This window comes from Podarcis gaigeae (assembly GCF_964106915.1).
Source record: "Podarcis gaigeae genome assembly, chromosome: 5".
Lineage (NCBI taxonomy): Eukaryota > Metazoa > Chordata > Lepidosauria > Squamata > Lacertidae > Podarcis > Podarcis gaigeae.
The window spans coordinates 95,187,511-95,210,300 of NC_139681.1; the positions used below are offsets into that span (position 1 = coordinate 95,187,511).

General features: G+C 45.0%; 1 protein-coding gene across 2 annotated transcripts; it reads left to right on the top strand.

Moving 5' to 3' along the window:
• The first annotated feature begins 397 nt into the window (after positions 1–397).
• Positions 398–11,599, top strand: LOC310845071 (lipocalin-like). Of its 2 annotated transcripts, none has more exons than XM_083739972.1 (7): positions 398–603; positions 1,999–2,138; positions 4,029–4,105; positions 6,381–6,491; positions 6,807–6,908; positions 10,269–10,294; positions 11,422–11,599. In XM_083739972.1, exons 1-6 carry the CDS (start codon positions 505–507, stop codon positions 10,292–10,294), a joined length of 555 nt encoding a protein of 184 aa, XP_083596098.1. In that variant the 5' UTR covers positions 398–504; the 3' UTR covers positions 11,422–11,599. The 2 variants fall into 2 exon arrangements, with proteins under 2 accessions (XP_083596098.1, XP_083596097.1); XM_083739971.1 differs by having other exon boundaries at positions 404–603; positions 11,415–11,599.
• Positions 11,600–22,790: the final 11,191 nt, after the last annotated feature.

Below are 22,790 nucleotides of genomic sequence, written 5' to 3' on the forward strand. Positions count from 1 at the left end.
GGCTGAACTTGTTGCTCCCATGCTGTCAAGTGATCTATTGTTGTTGACATGGAAAAAATAGATTCTTTTCACCTCTTCTGACGCCTGTTGCAGACGACCTGGTCATTGCTGCTTTGCTAGAAACTATAGCCTGCTCTCCTTTATCTCTATCATTCACCAAATTTCCTGTGGTGACGCACAAGCAGCGTGCCAGCAGAGTGCACCAGACCCCAATACTTCAAAACCCTTCCCTGCTCCAGGCCACAGTAGGGAGCCAGCATTTCAGAGGGGGAATAGCGGGTGGGAAATTGCAGCAGCTGTTCCGCCCTCTCATGTTCTTTCCCTGTTCTCTCTCTTTCTGCTTTGTGTAACAGACTTTATCAGTGGGGGTGGGGGGAAGAGAGGTCAGCATGATCCCACTCTGAAGCATTGCTCAACTAGCCAATAAATAGCCAGCTGGCCTGGGTTTCTGGACAGGCTGTGCAGATAGAGACAAGCAGCAGACGCAGGAGAGCATTAGGCACAATGCGGACACAATTCTTCAGCGTCCTTGCCCTGACCCTGGGCTGCCTGTCCCAGGTACAGGCTGAAGTGGCTGTGCAGCCTGACTTCCAGCAGGATCAGGTAACCGCGCCTCCCCCCCCCCCCGCCCCTGCCCCCAGCTCAGGGGCCAAAGAGCTGGGTTCACTTGTCTGCGTGGAGCTTGGCTTAAACCTAGCAAGCCCCATCCCTGGATCGTCTGCCTGGGACCCTTGCAGAATCTGAAATGAAATGACTTATTTCATTTCATTTATTGCATTTCCATCCTGCTTTCCCTCCAGGAGGTCAAGGTGGCGTGCATGACCCACGCACCTCCTCATTTAATCCAAACAGCAACCCTGTGAGGGAGGTTAGTCTGAGAGAGGCAGCGGCTGGCGCAAGGCTACACTCTCAGGGAGCTTCACGACTGAGGGTGGGAACTGAATCCTGGTCTCCCAGGTCCTAGTCTGGTGCTCTAGCCATTATGCCACAGTGGCTGTCCTTCAGTTAGACCCTGAGAAGCTCAGATCTAAGATCTTGCAAAGGGACCCCCATGGGAGAGAGATTTGTCGTTCTGCCTGTCATTCAGTGTCTCCGCTGGAATGTTCCAGGCATTGAAAAATGTATGCTTCAACTCCAAGCCAAGTCCTGTGAAGGACGAGAAGAGAGGATGACCAATGTGAGAATGTTCTCATTGTCTGGCTAGTGGCTGTGCAAAAGGAATGAGAAGGAAACTCACTCGCTACCTCTTTACACAATGCCTGTGCCAACGATCTGCATGTACAGGAATTTTGGAAGCTGCCTTAGACCAAGTCAGACCCTTGATCTAGCAAGCCCAGTAATGTCAACACTGGCTGGCAGCAGCCAGGATTTCAAGTGGAGGCATCTCCCAGCCTCCAGTGGGGATTGCAAAACAGCTGCTCTACCCAGGAAGCTAGAGCTTTTCAAATCTCAGAAGCTGGGAATAAATAGGGAAGGTGTTTTGAAATTCTGGAAATAATCTCTTTGTTTGTGCCCCACCCACTCCCAACCAAAATGTGTTCAGCAAGGGGCACAACAAAGAGATGAAGAGGGCTAATTCTGACTTAGCCTTGTTAATTGTGTGGCTTATGTGCTCTCAACTCCAAGAGAGAGTTTTCCACCAAAGTGTCTTAATTTATGGTGGTTGGAGGGGAAATCTGAAGAGGCTTCTTCTTTAGGCAAAGCTACTCCAAAGAGAGGTGCCAGTATGCCTCTCCTCTCCCTGCATCTTTAATGCCCAGGCCAAGGAAGATCCCTGTGTTACTCTGAAGCTTGCACTGTTTTTAGCACAAGTGTGAGGGAGGAAGAGCCAAGGGCAGTGCAGTGGGCTGGCAAGCAATAAGGAAAGGTTTATAAATCAGGGAACTGGGGTCTCCCATCAGCCCACGAGGCATTGCGTCCCAACCCACCCCACACATTTGGCCAGGCAGCAGATTCCAGAGCAAAACATTTGTGCTAAAGCGGTCCCTGTGTTTGTAGTTCACAGGGAAATGGTACAGCATCGCCCTGGGCTCCAACGCCCGCTGGTTCAAGGACAAGAAGCAGGTGATGAAGATGTGTACCACGGTGGTCATGACCACGGAGGACGGGGACCTGGATGTCACTTCCACTTACCCCAAGTAAGGAGGCACAGGTGGGCGGCCAAGCCTTGGCCTGGCGTGCCCCCCCCCCCGACAGATGGAATTAATATTGTGGGATGTTGCACAGGCCTCTGGTTACAATGGCATCAAAAATCAGGGATGAGCAAGATTAATGGAGGGATGGGTCTTTTGTCAGCACAAAAGGCTAGGAGCAGAACCTCCATGTTCAGAAGAAGAAGGATTTGGATTTGATATCCCGCTTTATCACTACCCAAAGGAGTCTCAAAGCGGCTAACATTCTCTTTTCCCTTCCTCCCCCACAACAAACACTCTGTGAGGTGAGTGGGGCTGAGAGACTTCAGAGACGTGTGACTGGCCCAAGGTCACCCAGCAGCTGCATGTGGAGGAGTGGGGTAGCGAACCCGATTCACCAGATTACAAGTCCACCGCTCTTAACCACTACACCACACTGGAGCACGGGAACACTGATGCCCAGATATGATGGCAGACTGCAGCTGCCTTGCTTGGAAGCACTCCATGCTGAACTGATCCTAGAGACAGGATGCTGGGCAAAATGAGAAGAGCCAGGCTGGATCAGGCAAAAGATCCACCCAGCCCAGTTTCCTGCTTCCAAATATGGACAGACAGATGACCTGGGGAAGTCCCCAAGCACGGCATGAGGCAATGACCCTTGCCTGTTGCATGCTCCCAGCAACTGACTTCTAAGGGTACACTGCTTTTGGACATGGAGGTTCCATAGTGCTTTCAACACTGATCACTGTTGGCAGCAATGGACCCTTCTTCTTGCATCCATAGAACCCTTTAAAAAGAAAAACCATCCAACCCCATGGGCACAAACCTTGTGACTGGGAGTTCCACAGGTTAATGATGCACCGCTTGAAGCTGCTATTATTGTTTTAGACAGCCCATAGAGATTCTGCAATAGACAGATGTTGGGCAGATGTGGACAGAAGCAAGCTGGCATCTCCCAGGGGGCTGATTTGCAGTTGATCTGTGGAGAGTTCTCACTCCCAATATTTCAACAATAGCAGGAGAATAAAATAAATCCTCTGCCACGGCTGGCCTTGCACTGAACTCTCATCTCTCAGCCTCTGTGTTCCCCACCTGTAAAATGAGGATATTCATGGGTTGCCTTTCACCAGGGCTGTATGCAGCTCTGTGGGTCTGTGTTCGAATCCTTCATCTATAGGAACTCAGCTGTAAATTTACAGTAAAGGTAAAGGTAAAGGGACCCCTGACAGTTAGGTCCAGTTACGGACAACTCTGGGGTTGCGGTGCTCATCTCGCTTTACTGGCCGAGGGAGCTGGCGTACTGGCTGAGGGAGCTGGTCATGTGGCCAGCATGACTAAGCCGCTTCTGGCGAACCAGAGCAGTGCATGGAAATGTATTTTACCTCCCTGCCGGAGCGGTACCTATTGACCTACTTGCACTTTGACGTGCTTTCGAATTGCTAGGTTGGCAGGAGCAACAGGAGCTCACCCTGTCATGGGGATTCGAACCACCGTCCTTCTGATCGGCAAGCCCTAGGCTCTGTGGTTTAACCCACAGTGCCACCTGCATCCCTAGATTTACAGTATGTACTTGTTTATAAATGTGACCCAAGAGCATTGCATAAGCGAGACTCTGTCAACCTGGTGCCCTCCAGAGGATTTGAGCTGAACATTTGGAAGAATTTTCTGAAAGTAAGAGCTGTTCAACGGTGGAACGGTCTCCCTTGGAAGGAGATGGACTCTCCTTCCTTGGAGGTTTTTAAGCAGAGGTTGAATGGCCATCTGTCAGGGATGCTTTAGCTGAGATTTCTCAAACTCAAAACCCTGAAGGTTGTTCCCGTAAGCCAGGAGGCTTCCTGAGTTGGCTGCCTGTGCTTCTCCTTCTTTCATCACTGTCCTGCTCTCTCTCTGCTCTAGGCTCAACGAGTGCGAGACGAGGAAAAGCCTTTTTGTCCGGACTGAGCAGCCTGGCCGATTCCTATACACCAGCCCACGTAAGTGAGAGCCACGTTATCTCCCGTCTGGCTGGGCAGCAGCCAGGCAACCGTGAGTCTGGGATGGGTTGGGAAAGAGATTGGCACCTTTTTGACTTAATCCCTCCTGGTTGTTTCCAAGCAGGGCAAGGAAGAGCCACCCCTTGCCAGACGGAGAGGGAAACTGGTTCTAGCAGCTGGGGGTTGGGTGGGTGCCAAACCAAACCAACCTGCCAGTGGCTAGCACCATTTATATCACAGAATTGTAGAGTTGGTATAAGGACCTACTGGAAAACAAAACCCCAAGGTGGTTGTCACTGATGGAAGCGAAGGCTCAGAAAAAGCTCAATATGGAGGCCAAATGTCTGAAATATTGGGAAATTCTGGAACAAGAGGGAGATAAATTAAAATTGCAGAGCTTTGAAAAACTAAAAAACAGTGTGAGATTGGCTTCATTATTTTTCATTTGAAAAACTAAAAAAAGTGCGAGATTGGCTTCATTATTATCAAATAATGGAGGCATACAATTTGGACAAGAAAATTGGCTTCCAGGTGGAAAAATCAAAATTGGAAACAGAACTGTTAGACCCCAAAACTAAGACTTTGTCAAGAATGTATAATTTGCTGCTGAAATGGAATACTCAGGATGAAACAGTGAAATCTGCTATGATTAAATGGGCTCAAGATGTTGGGCACAACATTATGTTGGCTGACTGGGAACAGTTATGGACCACAGGTATGAAGTTCACGGCATGTAATGACACCAGTCAAGCTTGCAAAAATATATCATTTGCCTGATAATAAATGCTGGAAATGTAAAGAGACTGAAGGTACATTCTTTCACCTTTGGTGGACATGCCCAAAGATTAAGGCTTTCTGGGAGATGATCTATAATGAAATGAAAAAGGTATTTAAATATACCTTCCTGAAGAAACCAGAGGCCTTTCTCCTGGGCATGGTCGGCCAATTAGTGCCAAAGAAGGAAAGAACTCTTTTTATGTATGCAACAACAGCAGCAAGAATACTTATAGCGAAGTATTGGAAGACACAAGATTTACCCACCCGGGAAGAATGGCAGATGAAGGTGATGGATTACATGGAACTGGCGGAAATGACTGGCAGAATCCAAGACCAGGGAGAAGAGTCAGTAGAAGAAGACTGGAAGAAATTTAAAGACTATCTACGGAAACACTGTAAAATTAAGGAAGGCTAGAAGGATGCTGGAATGAAGTTATGTGGCTTTAGCAGTAATGCTATAAAGGGTTAAGTAATAATGGATTGTTAACAGGTCAGAATGTAAAGTTACAATATATTAAGATAAATTAGTAAGATAAAAACAAGGATGGAAAGGATTTGCTGAAATAACCAATTGAACTAGAATACAAAAAAGGGAGGTGTGAGGAGGTCAAGGAAACAAGTAAATGAAAGGTAAGACACAGAAAGATGGATTTGTTTTTAATTGTTTTTATTTTATTTTTTTCTGTATTTTGTATTTTCTGTTTCTCTCTTTCTTTTTGTAATCTTTTGAAATTTTAATAAACATTATATATATATATATATATATATATGCAGGTTTTGGTGTCCTCGGGTGTCTTCCCGTGTAAAAGTTGGGGTGTCTAGGCGACGTTTCGACGAGGTCTCACTCGTCATCTTCAGGCTGGTGCTTTCGGCTTCTTGTTACTGGAACAGAGCGGGATCTCAATGTTTGAGTTCCTATAAATACTGTAGAGGGGGTGTGGTGTCTAGCCTCCAATGTTCTGGGCAGAGAGGAAGTTCCCAGGCTAGTGTGCCTTTTCTTCTTTTGTTCCTTAAGTAATTAAGGAACAAAAGAAGAAAAGGCACACTAGCCTGGGAACTTCCTCTCTGCCCAGAACATTGGAGGCTAGACACCACACCCCCTCTACAGTATTTATAGGAACTCAAACATTGAGATCCCGCTCTGTTCCAGTAACAAGAAGCCGAAAGCACCAGCCTGAAGATGACGAGTGAGACCTCGTCGAAACGTCGCCTAGACACCCCAACTTTTACACGGGAAGACACCCGAGGACACCAAAACCTGCATTCCTGTACCCGTGAAAATCTACGAAAGCATATATATATATATATATATATATATATATATATATATATATATATATAGAATTGTAGAGTTGGAAGGGACCCCGAGATTCATCTTGTCCAGGAATCATTTGCGTGGTGTGCAAAGCCAGTGTCTGGCAGTGATGGGGTGTGGGTGTGTGACTGTGTCTCCTTGCTGGCTCCATTTCAATTCTTCTCTTGCCTCCTTCGATGCCAGGCTCTGGAAACCGCCATGACGTCCGTGTGGTGGAGACCAACTATGATGAGTACGCCTTGCTGTATGCCAAGGAGCAAAACATGAAGAAGTTGACAATGGTAACACTGTATGGTACGTCTGTTCCTCCCACTGCTCTGCCACCAGGGGGCAGCCTTCCTCCCTTCTGCTCCACCACCCCTGCCCTTCTGGCTTGCGCTGTTCCCCTTGGGGACAGAGGACTGGGGAGCCTGGGTTTTATTGCACCAGATAGATTGGGTGGCAGGAGAGCTGGAGAGTAGGAAGGGACCGTGAGGACCATCTAGTGCAACCCCTGCAGGGCAGGAATCCTTTTGCCCAACATGGGACTCGAACCCACACCCTGAGATGAAAAGTCTTGTGCTCTAGCAACTCTCCTTGCTCAACAGCGCTTTGTGTTTCTGGTGGCAGGTAGAAGCAAGGAGCTGAGTCCCGAACTGCGGGAGAAGTTCACCCAGCTGGCCTTGGCAGAGGGACTTGGTAATGAGGACATCCTCTTCTTGCCCAGCACTGGTAAGTGGGAGAACTGGGAGCGAGAGCCGGACAGGCCTCATTTTTCTTCCTCTAGGGATTGCCATGTGGGGTTTATCATGGGTTCACCTGCCTCCTGCTTGCTTGGACAGAGGGCAGCAATTCATAAACAGTTTTCAGGCCCCTTCCCCTTGGTACCATAAAAACCCATCCCAGTGCCCCCATCCTATCCTAAGAAAAGGCATTATTTGGAATAGTGCTTTGTACAACACACTATTTTTCATTTTCATTTATCTATTAGATTTATATACCGGCATTCAGCACAAGACCTCTGGGTGGTTCACAAGAGAAAAATACAAAGTAAAAGAACAAGTAAATAATTAAAACGCTAACAACGGAACAACAACCCCCCCAAAAAAACACATTTAAACGTAAATAGAGCGTTAATCAGCCCAAGGCCTTGTTGAAAAGGAACTTTTTCACTTGGCACCTAAAGGTGTATAATGAAGGCTCCAGGTGAGCCTCCCTGGGGAGAATATTCCACAAATGGGGAGCCACTGCAGAAAAGGCCCCGTTCTCATGTTGCTGCCTCTCGTGGAGGAGGTACACTAAGCAAGATAGTAGGGCCATGACATTTAGAGCAGTAGCCATTGATTGTGCATTGATTCAAAATCCACTTAAGACTATTTAGTTTAATTAATGCAATTGAAATGATGTTTGATCGAGCGATAGCACCTGTTTCAAAGCCTGAAGGTCATTTACACCTCCAGCACCCCCTGGTGTCCCTGAGAATCTTAGCACCCCACCTTAGGTAATCACTCACCAGAAGTTTGCACTGCCCACTTGAGCAGCCACTAGGCTAGGACGTAGGTAATGTCTAGTCCATTGCAGCACTTAGTTTTGCCTCGCCAATGGCACACGGCCCCAAAGAAGTTTTCTTGAGGGCAGTGTGGTTCCCCATCCTTGGTTTAAAGGGGTCCCGTCAGATGGCAATGGTGATTGCTCGTGAGTAACCAGTCAGGACTCCAACCTGTCTTTTACAGGTTTTATTTTGGTGCAAAACTATTTACAGTGCAGAACCACAAATTCATGTCTGCCTGAATTGCTAGCAGAATCTGGGAGTGGTTGTTTCCAGGTCCTCCCACAACATAATGGCTTAGTCACTCCCAGCCTTTTCCTTCCTTCTTTACATTTTACACCTCTGCGCAAGGTGGGTGATGGAAGAGGCGTGCTTCCCTCCTGGCCAGCTTGGCAAGGAGTGATGCTGAGGCTCCCAGCAGCATCCTCTGGTCCCTTCCCCTCTTCCCCACTGGAGGTGTGGCTTTCCCCACCACAGGAAGAGGAACTGCTTCACAAGATTTTCGGAGGTTCCCTGTAACCCAGCTGCCCCTCAACTTCCCTTCCCTGTTCCGATGGCAGTCCCCTGACAGGTCTAGTTCCTACCTGGTCTGTCTGTATTTCGAATTCTGAAACCCAAAATCATAGAATTATAGAATAGAATCATAGAATCATAGAGTTGGAAGAGACCACAAGGGCCATCGAGTCCAACCCCCTGACAAGCAGGAAACACCATCAGAGCACTCCTGACATATGGTTGTCAAGCCTCTGCTTAATGGCCTCCAAAGAAGGAGACTCCACCACACTCCTTGGCAGCAAATTCCACTGTCGAACAGCTCTTACTGTCGGGAAGTTCTTCCTAATGTTTACGTGGAATCTTCTTTCTTGTAGTTTGGATCCATTGCTCCGTGTCCGCTTCTCTGGAGCAGCAGAAAACAACCTTTCTCCTTCCTCTATCCTTTTATATATTTGAACATGGCTATCATATCACCCCTTAACCTCCTCTTCTCCAGGCTAAACATGCCCAGCTCCCTTAGCTGTTCCTCATAAGGCATCGTTTCCAGGCCTTTGACCATTTTGGTTGCCCTCCTCTGGACACGTTCCAGTTTGTCAGTGTCCTTCTTGAACTGTGGTGCCCAGAACTGGACACAGTACTCCAGGTGAGGTCTGACCAGAGCAGAATTCAGTGGCACTATTACTTCCCTTGATCTAGATGCTGTACTCCTATTGATGCAGCCCAGAATTGCATTGGCTTTTTAAGATGCCGTGTCACACTGTTGGCTCATGTCAAGTTTGTGGTCAACCAAGACTCCTAGATCCTTTTCACATGTACTGCTCTCAAGCCAGGTGTCACCCATCTTGTATTTGTGCCTCTCATTTTTTTTATTTTTTTGCCCAAGTGCAATACTTTACATTTCTCCCTGTTAAAATTCATCTTGTTTGTTTTGGCCCAGTTCTCTAATCTGTCAAGGTCGTTTTGAAGTGTGATCCTGTCCTCTGGGGTGTTAGCCACCCCTCCCAATTTGGTGTCATCTGCAAATTTGATCAGGATGCCCTTGAGTCCATCATCCAAGTCGTTGATAAAGATGTTGAATAAGACCGGGCCCAAGACAGAACCCTGTGGCACCCCACTAGTCACTCTTCTCCATCCAGGATGAAGAGGAACCATTGATGAGCACCCTTTGGGTTCGGTCAGTCAGCCAGTTACAAATCCACTGAGTGGTAGCATAGTCAAGACCGCATTTTACCAGCTTCTTTACAAGAATATCATGGGGCACCTTGTCAAATGCCTTGCTGAAATCAAGGTAGGCTACATCCACTGTGTTCCCTTCACTCTTAAGCTCTGGCTGCCAAAACATATAATCTCAGCAGTTTGCTTTGTTTTCTTTCCCTTCCCATTGATTTAATACATTGATCACATGCCTTTTTAAGAAAAAGATCTCCATGACCTGTACAAATACGGAACTCAGAAAAATCTTCCCCAAAATACGAAACGCCATTTGAACACAGCTTTTTAGAAACATCAGAAATGTGCAGCAGTCTTAGAGCTGGCAAAAAATCAATGAATGATGGGGCTTCATGCCAACTTATGCTACAACAAATCAAAGTGCTCAACTGATTTTTTGAAAAGCCCCAACAGGCATAAACAAGTTTCCTGCTGAAATTAAAAATCAAGGATATCTGGCCTTATGTGTCATGCATCCCATATTCCCAGTGTGAGCAACAGAGGGGAGTTTGCATCTAGACATAGATTAATGGTTAATAAGCCACGTTTGGTCTCTTGCAGCCGGACACTCTGAATTGCATTGTGGGGTGGGGGGGGGTTAGTGAGTAGGGAATGCAAGAGTGTGATAGGCTTGCCTAGTGGTATGTGTGTGGCCAAGGTTGGACTAGAAGACCTCTGGGTGCCCTTGTTCCAGAGCTGTGATTTGGTGGCTACACAGGACTGTGCCCTGGGTAGCAAAGCAACCCTTTGCTCACCAGCATGCAGCACACACACCCTTGCCACCCTCGAATGCCTTTAGATCACTCCCTGATCCCTCTCCTTGCCTTCTCTCCGGACAGATCTTTGCATGACGGACGATGTGTAGGTGAGTTGCTTTTTACTCTGTGGCTCGTGGGAGAGGCAGGCGGTGGGCAGTGTTACATTTCTAGAAATCAAGAGGGTGGGGCTCATACGTGTCTGTCCTGAGGCCTTTCCTCATAAACCCTGACAGCGCATGTGTGTCAATTGCTGGGGAAGGAGTGTACAGGGCTCTCCAAAGCATGGTTTGTCAGACATAATATGTGTGTTATGTGTGAGCTAGGCCACTGTCTTGAGCAACAAGTGCCGAGCCTGATGGATCAGACCAATGGCCCATCTAGTCCAGCATGCTGTTCTCACAGTGGCCGGTCGGATGCATATTGTAGGAAACCCGCAAGTAGGATTTGAGCACAAGAGCCCTCTCCTCTTCTGGGTTTCCAGCCACTGGTATTCAGAAGCATGGCTGCCTCCGACCGCAGAGGCGGATCATAGCCATCATGTCTGGTAGCCAGCGATAGTTCTCTCCTCCATGAGTTTGTCCAATCCTCTTCTAAATCTCTCAACGTTGGTGGCCATCAGTGCCTCCATAGTTTAACTCTGTGCTTTCTTAGATGATAAAGAGAGAGAGAAAGAGAGGGAGGGAGGGAGGGAGGGAGAGAAGAGGCATGGAAGAGATTTCAAAGGAGCAAGAGAGGCCTTCGTTGTTTGGGAGCATCTGTGGGGCTGCAGGTTAGCTTCTGGAAGGCCCACAGAAGGTTGGCCTGATGATCAGCCATGGTAGTTCTTCAGGACGCAATGACTGCCCTGCTGCTGATTCAGGCCAAGGGCCCAGTCTCCTGTTTTCTCACGAGCTGGGCATGGATGTGATAGTTGCGCTCAGCTGCTTGTCCTCAGCAGGGGCTGCTCAGAAGGATACTGTTTCTGAACAAGGATGCTCTCTTGATAGATCTGAATCTGAATTTGTCTTGTCTCCTTTTAAAGCGAATAGAGCCACATCTGGTGGCAGGGAGTTCCGTGGTCATGGTGTGTCAACAAATACAGTTGTGTGTAGTTTGCACCCAGAAGAGGGCTGAGCTTGCTTGGATACCACCAAGGGGGATTGAGACTTCTAAATCTGGTGGTTGGTGGTTGGGATTATATCCAGAATGCAGAAATATGTGGCATACACACACCCTTTCCTTTTCAAGCTCCTAGGCTGAAAATCCAGGTTTTGCTTCGAGCAAGGAAGCCCCATTTTCTGACCCGTCTGAATCCTTGACTTCTCCAGCACTGACGTAGCACCTGTTCCCTGTTCAGCCATGAGCATCTTTCACCTCTAACCCACCCCTGTAAAAGCTGATCCTTGATTAAAAATAAAAAATGTCACACAAAATGGTAGTGTTGATGTTTTGGTTTTGTCATTGGGGGAATCTCCAGGAACACACTCCCTTAATCCTCAGCCCACAGGTACATTAATTATTATTTGTTACTACTATTATAATGTCATAATATGGTAATATTTCTTCCTACAAAAAGTATCAGTTCCTGCCATCAGGAAATGCTGCATTTCTTCCCAGAGTTGCCTTTATTGATACCCCCCCCCAGATTTTTAAATTATTATTATTATTATTATTATTATTATTATTATTATTATTATTACTCAAAGGCGCTTGAAGTGTCTATCAAATGCATTAGGAAGGCTGTCTTAATCTGTCTTAATGCATTAGGAAGGCTGTCTTCAACCTGTTTATCCATGTAGCCCACTGCTGCCTACACTGGCTGGCAGCAGCATTCTAGGGTTGTCTCAAGCAAAAAGAGCTTGGCACTCCCCCAGGTCTCTGGTCCTTTTAGCAGGGGGAGTGTCAAGCTCTTTTGCATGCATAGCTAGAGGGTATGGGTGACTGTCTGGCACAGATGCTAGAATAATAGAATTGTAGAGTTGGAAGTTTGACCAAACTGCGGGAGGCAGTGGAAGACAGAAGTGCCCGGCGTGCTCTGGTCCATGGGGTCATGAAGAGTCGGACACGACTAAACGACTAAACAACAACAAGAGTTGGAAGGGACACCCAGGGCCATCTAGTTCAACCCCCAGCAATGCAGGGATCTCAGTTAAAGAGTTGTTTGACAGTGGAACTGTCTCAGTTGGGAGGTTATGGACTCTCCTTCCTTAGAGGTTTTTAAGCAGAGGTTGGGGTTGGGTGGCCATCAGTCGTGGATGCTTTAGTTGTGATTCCTGCATTGCAGGGTATTGAACCAGATGACTCTTGGGGTCCTTCCAACACTACAATTATTTGGTTCTCTTATCAGTATGGGGGGAGTGTTGAATGGGGGTGGCCGAATCAAGAGAGAAAAGGAAGTGTGGAAAAAGTGCGTGTAGGAGAGAGTTGAGAAAACTGACAAGGAGGGTGGAGGGAAAAAAGGAGTAAGAGTAAGAATGGGGATGCAAAGCCAGTGTGGTGTAGTGGTTCAGAGTGGTAGTCTCGTAATCTGGTGAACCGGGTTCGCTTCCCCGCTCCTCCACATGCAGCTGCTGGGTGACCTTGGGCCAGTCACACTTCTCTGAAGTCTCTCAGCCCCACTCACCTCACAGAGTGTTTGTTGTGGGGGAGGAAGGGAAAGGAGAATGTTAGCCGCTTTGAGACTCCTTCGGGTGGTGATAAAGCGGGATATCAAATCCAAACTCTTCTTCTTCTTCTTCAAAGTAAGTTGCAAAAAGGAGGGTGTAGGAGGCTTGGGGATAGGGTTGAAGATGAAAGCAGGGGCCTGAAAAACAGGAGATGGAATGAAGCTGAAAATGGGTGCAAAGCAGAGCTGCAGAAAGAAGAGATCAGCAGCTCCGGAAATGAGACCTTCCTTCCAACTCACAGGCAAACTGGCCCCAAGTTGTTAAGGGCTTTATATTCTAACAGTAACACCTTGAACCTAGCCTAGTAGCAGATTGACAACTAGTGCAGATTCCTGAGCACTGGTGTTCTATGCTGAGAAGGCCTCAGTCCTAATAGCAATTGTGCTGCAGCACTGTTCACTAACTGCTGCTCCCAGTTCAAGTACATTGCAGTAATGCAGTCTTGAAGTTACCAGTGCATGAACTGCCGTGGCCAACTTTTCCCAGTCCGAGCTTTTTCCTGGCTATATTCAATCATTTCAGTGGGTCTAACTGTGTAAATGCCATCCATAGTCTCCCATTATTTCAATATTGTTGCTCCCCCCCCCCTTCCAAATAGGATGCTCAGCTCCTTTCCTGAGCAAGGTTCCCATGCCTTTTGGTTGATTAAAGCATAGCGGTGACAACGCTAAGGTTGCAGGTTCGATTCCTGAATGGGACAGCTGCATATTCCTGCATTGCAGGGGGTTGGACTAATTCAGAGGTCAGCAAACTTTTTCAGCAGGGGGCTGGTCCACTGTCCCTCAGACCTTGTGGGGGACTGGATTATTTTATTATTATTATTATTATTATTATTATTATTATTATTATTATTATATTTTAATATTCTGTTAGAAGCCACCCAGAGCAGCTGGGGAAACCCAGCCAGATTGGTGGGATAGTTAGATAGATAATTTATTACAGTCAAAGACCAGCTCACATAACATAACACAATAAAACAACGTTCATAAAGATAAAATATGCAATCATTTTTTTTATATAATATTTTTTATTAGTTTTATAAAATACAGAAAAAAGAATAAAGAACGTGTTATAAAAGTAAAAAAGAAAAGTTACAAATTTTTCTTACTCTTTTTTCCAAATCTGTTGGACTTCCCCACGTCCTCCCAACCCTGCATTCTCTGTGATACATAACGTCTGCAATTTGTTAACTTATTTCAATACTTATTGTATCTTCCTTTTTATCATGTTACCCAATTTCAAATGTATTATACCCCAAATCATGTACATTTTCATTTTAACACAATAAAGTTGTTTCATTATTCTATCTCTGACTTCTTGTACCTTAATTTCCATTTCTTTAATTTAACATTACTGAAGCTAGAATTTCCTAAAAGGTGCGTTTTTTAACATTCATACAACTTATAATGTTTTTCCAAATAGTCTTTAAATTTTCTCCAATCCTCCTCGAATGTTTCTTCTCCCAAGTCTCGGATTCTGCCAGTCATTTCGGCCAGTTCCATATAGTCCACCAACTGCGTGTGCCTCCAATCTTTTCAATAATTTCCCCATATTTAGGCCAATTGGCTTCCATATTAGGTCTCTTACGTGCCTTGGCCTCCACCGGTGAGAGCCACCTCGGAGTCTTACTCTCCAATAAGTCTTTATATTTTGTCCAGACCATTAAAATTGCTCTCCTGACAATGTGGTTTTTAAACAATTTGTGCACTTTAACCTTGTCATACCACAAATATGCATGCCACCCAAAAGCATTGTCAAACCCTTCCAGATCTAGGACATCAGTGTTTTCCAGTAAAATCAAATCTTTCAACCAGCAGAAGGCTGCAGCTTCGTAATATAACCTCAAGTCTGGCAGGGTAAATCCCCCTCTTTCTTTCGCATCAGTTAGTATCTTAAACTTTATTCGGGGCTTTTTGCCCTGCCAAACAAACTTAGAAATATCCCTCTGCCACTTTCCAAAGCATTCCACCTTGTCCACGACCTGTAGGGTCTGAAACAGAAATAGCATTTTTGGCAATACATTCATCTTTATAGCTGCTATTCGGCCCAACAAGGAAAGTTTCAATCTTGACCATGTTTCCAAATCTCTTTTGATTTCTAACCAACATTTCTCGTAGTTGTCCTTAAACAGATTCAAATTTTTGGAGGTCAGATACACCCCTAGGTATTTTACTTTTTTAACCACATTTAATTCTGTTTCTTTCACAAACTCATCTGTTTCTGTACTTGTCAAATTTTTTGCTATAACCTTAGTTTTTTGCTTGTTCAGCTTAAATCCCGCCACCCGACCAAAGTCCGAAATTAATTCTAACACTCTTTTAGTACTAGAGACAGGCTCCTGTAATGTTAATACCAGGTCATCTGCAAATGCTTTCAATTTATATTGTTTCACTCCGACCTCAATTCCCTGTACCAACCGGTCCTTTCTAATCATGTTCAATAGCACCTCCAGAACTGAAATAAACAATAGGGGGGATAGGGGGCACCCCTGCCGTGTCCCTTTTTCAATTTTAAACTCCTCTGTCACCACATTGTTTACTATCAATTTCACTTTTTGTTCTGAATATATTGCTTCTATTCCATTTTCAACCCCCCGCCCCACTCCCATCCCTTCCAAGTTTTTCTTCATAAACATCCAAGAAATATTGTCAAAGGCTTTCTCCGCATCAATAAAAATTAACACCGCTCTAGTGTTTAATTTTGTTTGTAAAAGTTCCAAAATGTCAATAATGTTTCTTGTGTTGCCAATCAGATGCCTACCAGGGAGAAAGCCAGCCTGGTCTTTATGGATCACTTCATTAAGCACTTTTTTAAACCTACTTGCCAAAATGTCTGCAAAAATTTTGTAATCCACATTTAGGAGTGAGATGGGGCGGTAGTTCTTCAGCTGAGTCTTTTCAGTTTCTAGTTTGGGTATCAATGTGATGAAGGCTTCTTTCCACGTTTCCGGTGCCTTCCTCCCCTCCATAATCTGGTTACAAACCTCCAACAAAGGTTGTATCAAATAGTCTTTCAAAACCTTATAGTATTTGGAGGTAAGTCCGTCGGGGCCTGGAGATTTGCCTAATTGGAGGTTCTGAATGGCGCTTTCAATTTCTTGCTGTGTGATATTACTATTCAGGGTTGTTCTCATTTCCTGAGGTATTTTCTGTAATCCGTTGGTTTTAAGAAATTGGTCCACCTCCGAATTTTTCTGTGGCCCTTGTGAATAAAGTTCTTTGAAATATCTCTGGAAGCACTTTCTAATTTCCTCGGGTTTCTGAACCATTCTCCCTTCAATCTCTAGATTTGTAACAGTATTAAGTTTTTGTCTCTTTTTCAACTGCCATGCTAGCAGTTTCCCACACTTATTTGCTGATTCAAAGGATCTTTGTTTCATTTGTTTAATTTTCCATTCCACCTCTTGATTTATCAGTTTCAAATATTGTGCTTGGAAAAATTTCACTTCTCTCAGCACCTCCTTCGACTTTGGCCTGGATCTTAATTTTTTCTCTCCATCTCTTATTTTTTCCAATATCTTCTCCTTCTTTTCATTCCAGAATTTTTTCTTGATCGTATTTTGTTGTATTAGAAACCCTCTCATGACTGCTTTACTTGCGTCCCAGATTATTCTTTTTTCCACAGTGGTATTTAAATTTATCTCAAAATAGTCCTTTAAAGTTTTTTGGGCCTTCTTAACAATCTTCTCATCCCTTAATAAGGTGTCATTCATTTTCCATCTGAAGGATCCGGTTGTATTTAGTCTCAATTCCATTTTCAAAGCATTATGGTCGGAGCAGGTTTTTGGGCAGATTTCCACCTTTCTAGTCTTGGGTGCCAGTCCTCTAGTTATCCATATTTGGTCGATTCGTGTCCATGTCAGATGAGCTTCAGAAAAGAAAGTCCCTTCTTTTCCTAGGGGGTTCTTAACCCTCCATATGTCAATTAAGTCCACGTTGTCAGTCATTTCAAAAAAGGTTTTAGGTAGTCTGCCATCTTTCGTTATGTTAGCGCTTTGCGACTTATCCATATTTACAGAGACAACCCCATTCATGTCACCCATCATGATGATGTTGTTGTAATCTAAGTAGTCCAGCATAATCTCATGCAGCTTCCTGAAAAATTCCGATTTTCCTTCATTTGGAGCATATATTCCTAATATCAAAAATTTTTCTCCTTGTGTCTGGATTTCAATCGCCAAAATTCTGCCGTGTTCATCTTTAAATAGAAATTTCGGTGACAGGCTCTCCTTTGCATATATCACCACTCCTCTTTTCTTGACTTTATCCGAAGAAATAAATTCTTGGCCTAATCTTTTGTTAATTAGCACTTTTCTGTGGAGCCTTGTCACATGCGTTTCTTGCAGGCAAATAATGTCCAATTGTTCTTTTTTCAAAATATGAAATACTTTTCTTCTTTTTTCCGGAGAATTTCCGCCATTTATATTCCAACTAAGAAGCTGCAGCGACATCCTGGTCCAATTGGTGGGTCTACAATGGGGTGTCTAGGCTTCCCTCCGATCCCGGAGGTGGTAATGTTGGTCCAGATCCAGGCGGTGTAGGCTTTGGAGATGGTCCCGGTGGTGGTGGAGGCCAAGAAGCTGCGGCTCCTTTCTGGAGGTCCTCCTCGTGGTCGTGTAGGAACTTCTGTTGGTCCTCCGGTGTTTTAATTCTTACTTTCCTTCCTTTGTAGGTAAATGATAGTCCTTGCGGAAACTCCCACCTATAAGGGATTGTGTTATATCTCAACAATTTGGTCAAATCTGTATAAGTGGTCCTAAGGTCCAAAAGGTGTTTAGGTATATCTCTGTAAATTCCAGCCTTTTTTCCTTCTATCTCCAAGGATTTTTTGAAGTGTAGGCCTAGTATCTTGTCTCTTTCCTCTCTCAATCTCAAAATAACCAAACAGTCTCTGGACTTGTCCTTCTTTATCAATTTTCCCAGTCTAAAGGCAGTCACAATTTTAAAGTCCTTAACTTCCTCTATCCCCCAGAATTTGGAGAACAAAAGTGTTAAAAATCCCTGTAGGTTTCCTTCCTCCAATTCTGGGATAGCCCTTAATCTGAGATTATTTTCCTTACTTTTCAATTCAACCAATGACAGGTAGGCTTGTTGTTCCCCTACCTGTCTTTTCAGAGGCCTTACTTCCCCCCTAATCTCATCAACCTTTTTGTTCGCCTGTTCTGCTTTTTGACAAGCTTCCACCGCAAGCTTATAATTTTCAGACGTTGCCCCTTGTAATTTTTCAATTGCCTGAGTATGATGGGAAACTTGCTCAGATAATTTAGTAATAGAGGATGTAGCTTGGTCAATTTTTGATGATTGGTTGTCCACTTTTTGATTTAAAATTCCAAGTTGTTCCAAGATTTGCTTCAGAACTATTTCAGATCCTCCAGTTGCCATATCTTCTGCAACGGGCTCTGCAGCAGGCTCTTCAAATTCCACCTCCTGTGCTGTCAGCACAGTTGGGATGGATGATCTTCGTTGATGAGATAGGGTTGTTTGAACAAGTTGCCCTGGTTTCTTTTCTTTCTCTTTAGCTTTAGCTGCTCTTGTTCTCCCTGTGCCACTCATTCCACACCTGCCTCTGTTCAAGGTCAAATTTTCTTTTGTTTCATAAGTTAGACAAAGTCCAGAGTGTAAACAATTTAACCACAGAAAATCACAATAAAGTACAGTTCCCAGGCCTCTATATCTCCACAATCCTCTAGGTGGGGGTATTTCAAAGTTTCAAGGAAGGAGAGAGCTCTTGTCCGCCATTGAAGTTCCTATATTCCCTATGTTAAGTCTTTGATAGTTCCAGAGCACAAAAGGAAGTTTCCACAGGCTTTCTTTGTCTTAAAGAAAAGCCACAAGGTGTCAAGAAGGGTCCCAGCAACAATGTTTAAACGTTAATGTCTCAGTCTATGTATCAATTAAGCTCCAATAACAGTATCAGCAGTTTGACAGTTCTCCTTTGCACGCTGACAGCCCGATCGCTGGGTTGTCTCTTTTAACTCCACATAGCTCAAAATTAGGAAGAAGGTCCCAAAAATAAAATCCACAACTTTTACAAAGATTTCCTGCTTGTCCTTTCGCTACAAAGTCTGTCAAATACACCCTCGTTTTACTTTTACAGTCCCTTTTCAGCGCTTCAGCGCTCTTCTGCGCAATTGCTTTAATCTGGTTAGCAGGATCGGGAGATGGACTTCCTGTTACTCGCCTCCCGTTTTCAGCCGAATTTCAACCAAATTCCCAAATTTTCCGGTGTTTAACTCCCCTTACTCACGGGTATGTAGCAGCCAATTTTGATGTTTTCAAGAAGAAAGGTTGGCGCTCAGCATCAGCAGCAGCGCGGCTTTGCGTCCACGAAAAGAGCGATGAACTCACAGCGCCGCTCCCCCTTTCGCGTTCCGGAGCCCCTTACGGAGCCCCTTCTTCGTTTCCGGGGGGGCTTTGGGCGCCCGCCGAGTCCCACGGCCGCAGGCTCGCTCTGCCTGCGGTTTTTCTTAATGGGTCTCCGCTTTGCCGTAGCGGACGACCCTTTTTCGCGGAGCCCCTCTTCACCAGGTAAAGAGGACCGCCATTGCTATTTTGCGCCGCCTCCGGAAGTCAAGATAAAATATGCAATCAGAGCAAATTGCAGCAATAGCTCATGAGTTAAAATTAATATATATGCATATACACGTACAACTGAGATTTCGGCTACCATAAAAATTGACCCTGAGGCGACTTCAGCATTTCCCTAGTGAGCTATTTTATTCTAGAGGATGATCTGTGCCTATAAATCTGGGCACAGAATCTGGCTACCAGCCAGGTCGTCTTGTTATCTTTGCCTAAGAGGAGAGAATTAAGTTTAGACTTGTCTGAACGATTGGCGGGCCTCTTCAGCAAAGGCTCAGTGGTGTCTCTACAAATCTCAACATAAAAAGGACATCTAAAAAATATTTTTTCGGGGCTTCCTATTTCCCCTAATGGGGTGGGCGGGGTATAAATAATAAATTATTATTAATAAATTATTATAGAAATGAACGAATTCCTATGCCCCACACATAACCCAGAGATGCATTTTAAATAAAAGGACACATTCTACTTATGCAAAAACACGCTGATTCCCAGACTATAGGCAGGCCAGATTTAGAAGGCGATTGGGCCGCATCCGGCCCCCGGGCCTTAGTTTGCCTACCCATGGACTAGGTGGTCCTCAGGGTCCCTTTACAATTCTATGAATCTATGAATCAACCTCTACCACTTTTCTTGTTCTGGGCACACACCAACTGGGAGGCAGTTGAGGTCCTTCAGGTTTTGCTGTTTGTTTTAAGAAGTCAGTAATTTGAAGGGGGCGTATTGTGTACATTTTCTCTTAAGGCAGCTTGGCTCAGCTGGAAGGCCTTTGCACAAGGGGATTTAGGAAAGCTTCAGGAGGATTTAGATAAAGGCAGGATTAGTTTGCAGGCCACTTCCTCTCTCTCTTGATTGCGGCTGGCTGGGAGTATCTCCCCACTGGCAAGAAAGCAATGGCTCTAGGCACAGGTTTCAAGCCAGCTCCATCTGTCAACCAAATGACACATCTAGAAGACACCACATTGGTTTCCCCTGGACTAAACAGCTAAGGCTGGGTCTGATTCCCACCCGCAGTATAGGGCAGTAAATATGGAGGAAGGCACTTGTGGGCATTGAGGTCACCAGCATATCCCTGGATAAAGCTAGACCCCTTTGTGAGTCTGTTGCTCTAGGGCCGGGGAGTGCATTCCTGTCTAAAATAGGTTCCTGCCTAAAATAGGTTCCACCTAGATCGCTATTATTATCAACCAAAGACTATCACCACCTAGTTTGGATCGATCTTTAGTTTGTTCACCACAAGTTTAGTGAACCACAAGCTTAACATGAGTCAACAGTGTGATGCAGCAGCAAATAAGGTTAATGCTATTCTAGGCTGTGTCAACAGAAGTATATAGTGTCCCGATCAAGGGAAGTCATAGTACCACTCTATTCTGCCTTGGTCACACCACACCTGGGGTACTGTGTCTAATTCAGGGAACCACAATATGAGAAAGATATTGACAAGCTAGAACATGTGCAGAGGAGGGTGACCAAGATGATCAAGGGTCTGGAAACCAAGCCTTATGAGGAATGATTGAGGGAGTTGAGTATGTTGAGCCTGGAAAAAGGAGACTGAGAGGAGACAGGATAGCCATCTTCAAATATTTTAGGGGCTGTCACATGGAAGATGGAGCAAGCTTGTTTTCTCCTGCTCTGTGTGTATCTTTGTGTGTGTTAAAAAATGGAATTTTTAACATTTCTAGATAGGGCTGAGAGTGTCCCTTGCCAAAACCCATTGCGAGTGGCTGCCAATCAGTGTAGACAGTACAGAAGGAGATAGGCCAATGGTCTAACTCTGTATAAAGCTGCTTCCTAGGTTCCTAACTTGTGCATGGATGCAATGAAGCCTTTTGGCCACGAAAACACAAATGTGAATTGCCCAGGTCACCTGCCAATCTGGTCTGGCCCAACCGAATAGACAGCCAGGGGCTCCGGCTAGCAACAGGGGAGAGTTTTGATTCAGTTCACATTTTCAAGGTAAACCTTCCAAATTTTTACTTTCTGGAGCAATGTGCCAACTGAAACACAGCTGCCCTTCGAAATTTTCTAAATTTCGCAGATAACGTAAGTCAAGGAATATGTCCAAAAATGCACATGCTAGTGCAAAGTGTGCATGGAATGCATATGCTTCTGAAAACAATATACAAAAATGTGTTGCATTAGAAAAAAATGCTTTGCAAGAATGTGAATGCATGCAGATCTTGTGATCCGAAAATTCGTTCTATGAAAGTTCACTTATCTAAACACAAGGAATTAGTACCAAAACATTGTAATACACACTGCAAGTTCAGATATCCAAGCAGCCAGGCCTGCATAAAGTACTATAAACAGATAAGCAGCCTTAAACAAGCCTTCTTTTTTAAACTGTTTTACTGGTCCTCATAAGCCGTTTCATCAGAAACAGTGTTGGGTGGGAGCGGTAGAATTTGGACAAGGTTCCAGAGGGTTTTTCTGTCCCCCCCCCCCACTTTTTGAGGTCAAAGTTCCACAGTCAGGAATGCTTAGAAATTTCCCCATAGTAATCAATTGAGAATGTTGACTCATTATGTGAATGCTTGTCTAACAAACGGATTGTGTTTATTAGGCAAAGGTGCATACAAAATGTGCATTTCAGAAGAAATTTGCACTGAAATGCTGGCAAATTTTCAAAAGGACTTGAAAAAAATGTTCAACTGGTATGGAAATAATAAATTTAAGAATGAGAAAATGAGAAAAAGAGAGAAACCAACAGGGACAGATTTGCTCTTCCTGAGGGCTAGTAAATTAGGAAATATCACAAGGGGAGTCTCACAGGCGTTGGGACAGCAGAGTCAGCAATGTGAGGAATGCTAGTGCTTTTCCTCTTCAGGGGGATCTTAGTTTGGGGGTCACAGCTCAGTGGTTAGAGCACCTGCTTTGCAGGCAGAAGGTCCCAGGTGAGGCTAGGCATCTATCTCCCTTGCCTGAAACCATGGAGAGCTACTGCCAGTCTTTGGAGACAGCACTGATTCAAAGGGACCTTAATGGTCTGAGATTCAGTATGAAGCAACTCCTTATGCATTCCTTCCTTTGTCTTTGGGAGGGGGGAATTGCTCCCCATTTCTGCCCATGCAAACAAATGGACCAAAAGTGCACATTCTCTCATGCAGAGTCAGGAAAAGGGGTCTTGGTTGGGAATACCCTCGAGGGCAGAATATTTGTATACTGCAAACAATCTTTTGGATCGTGGGGAGTCATTTTGAAGTGCCCCTTCATCCAACCTGCCTGTTCTCTTTTCTTGTTGTTGTTGGGTCAGGCGAAGGGGCTTACTCAGAGCTGTAGCTACGGGGGAGCTAGCAAGGGTTTTTGCCCAGTTGAAGCCTCCAGTGGGGTGCCATTGAGGGTCCCAGTCTCTCTCTCCCCGCCCCGTCTGTACACAA

Bases quoted from the DNA above. Each gene is read 5' to 3' on its own strand.
- LOC310845071 (XM_083739972.1), top strand. From the start codon at position 505: ATGCGGACACAATTCTTCAGCGTCCTTGCCCTGACCCTGGGCTGCCTG. The intron at 604-1,998 runs GTAACCGCGCCT...CTGTGTTTGTAG, and splicing joins CTGACTTCCAGCAGGATCAG to TTCACAGGGAAATGGTACAG. The intron at 6,909-10,268 runs GTAAGTGGGAGA...CTCTCCGGACAG, and splicing joins CCTCTTCTTGCCCAGCACTG to ATCTTTGCATGACGGACGAT.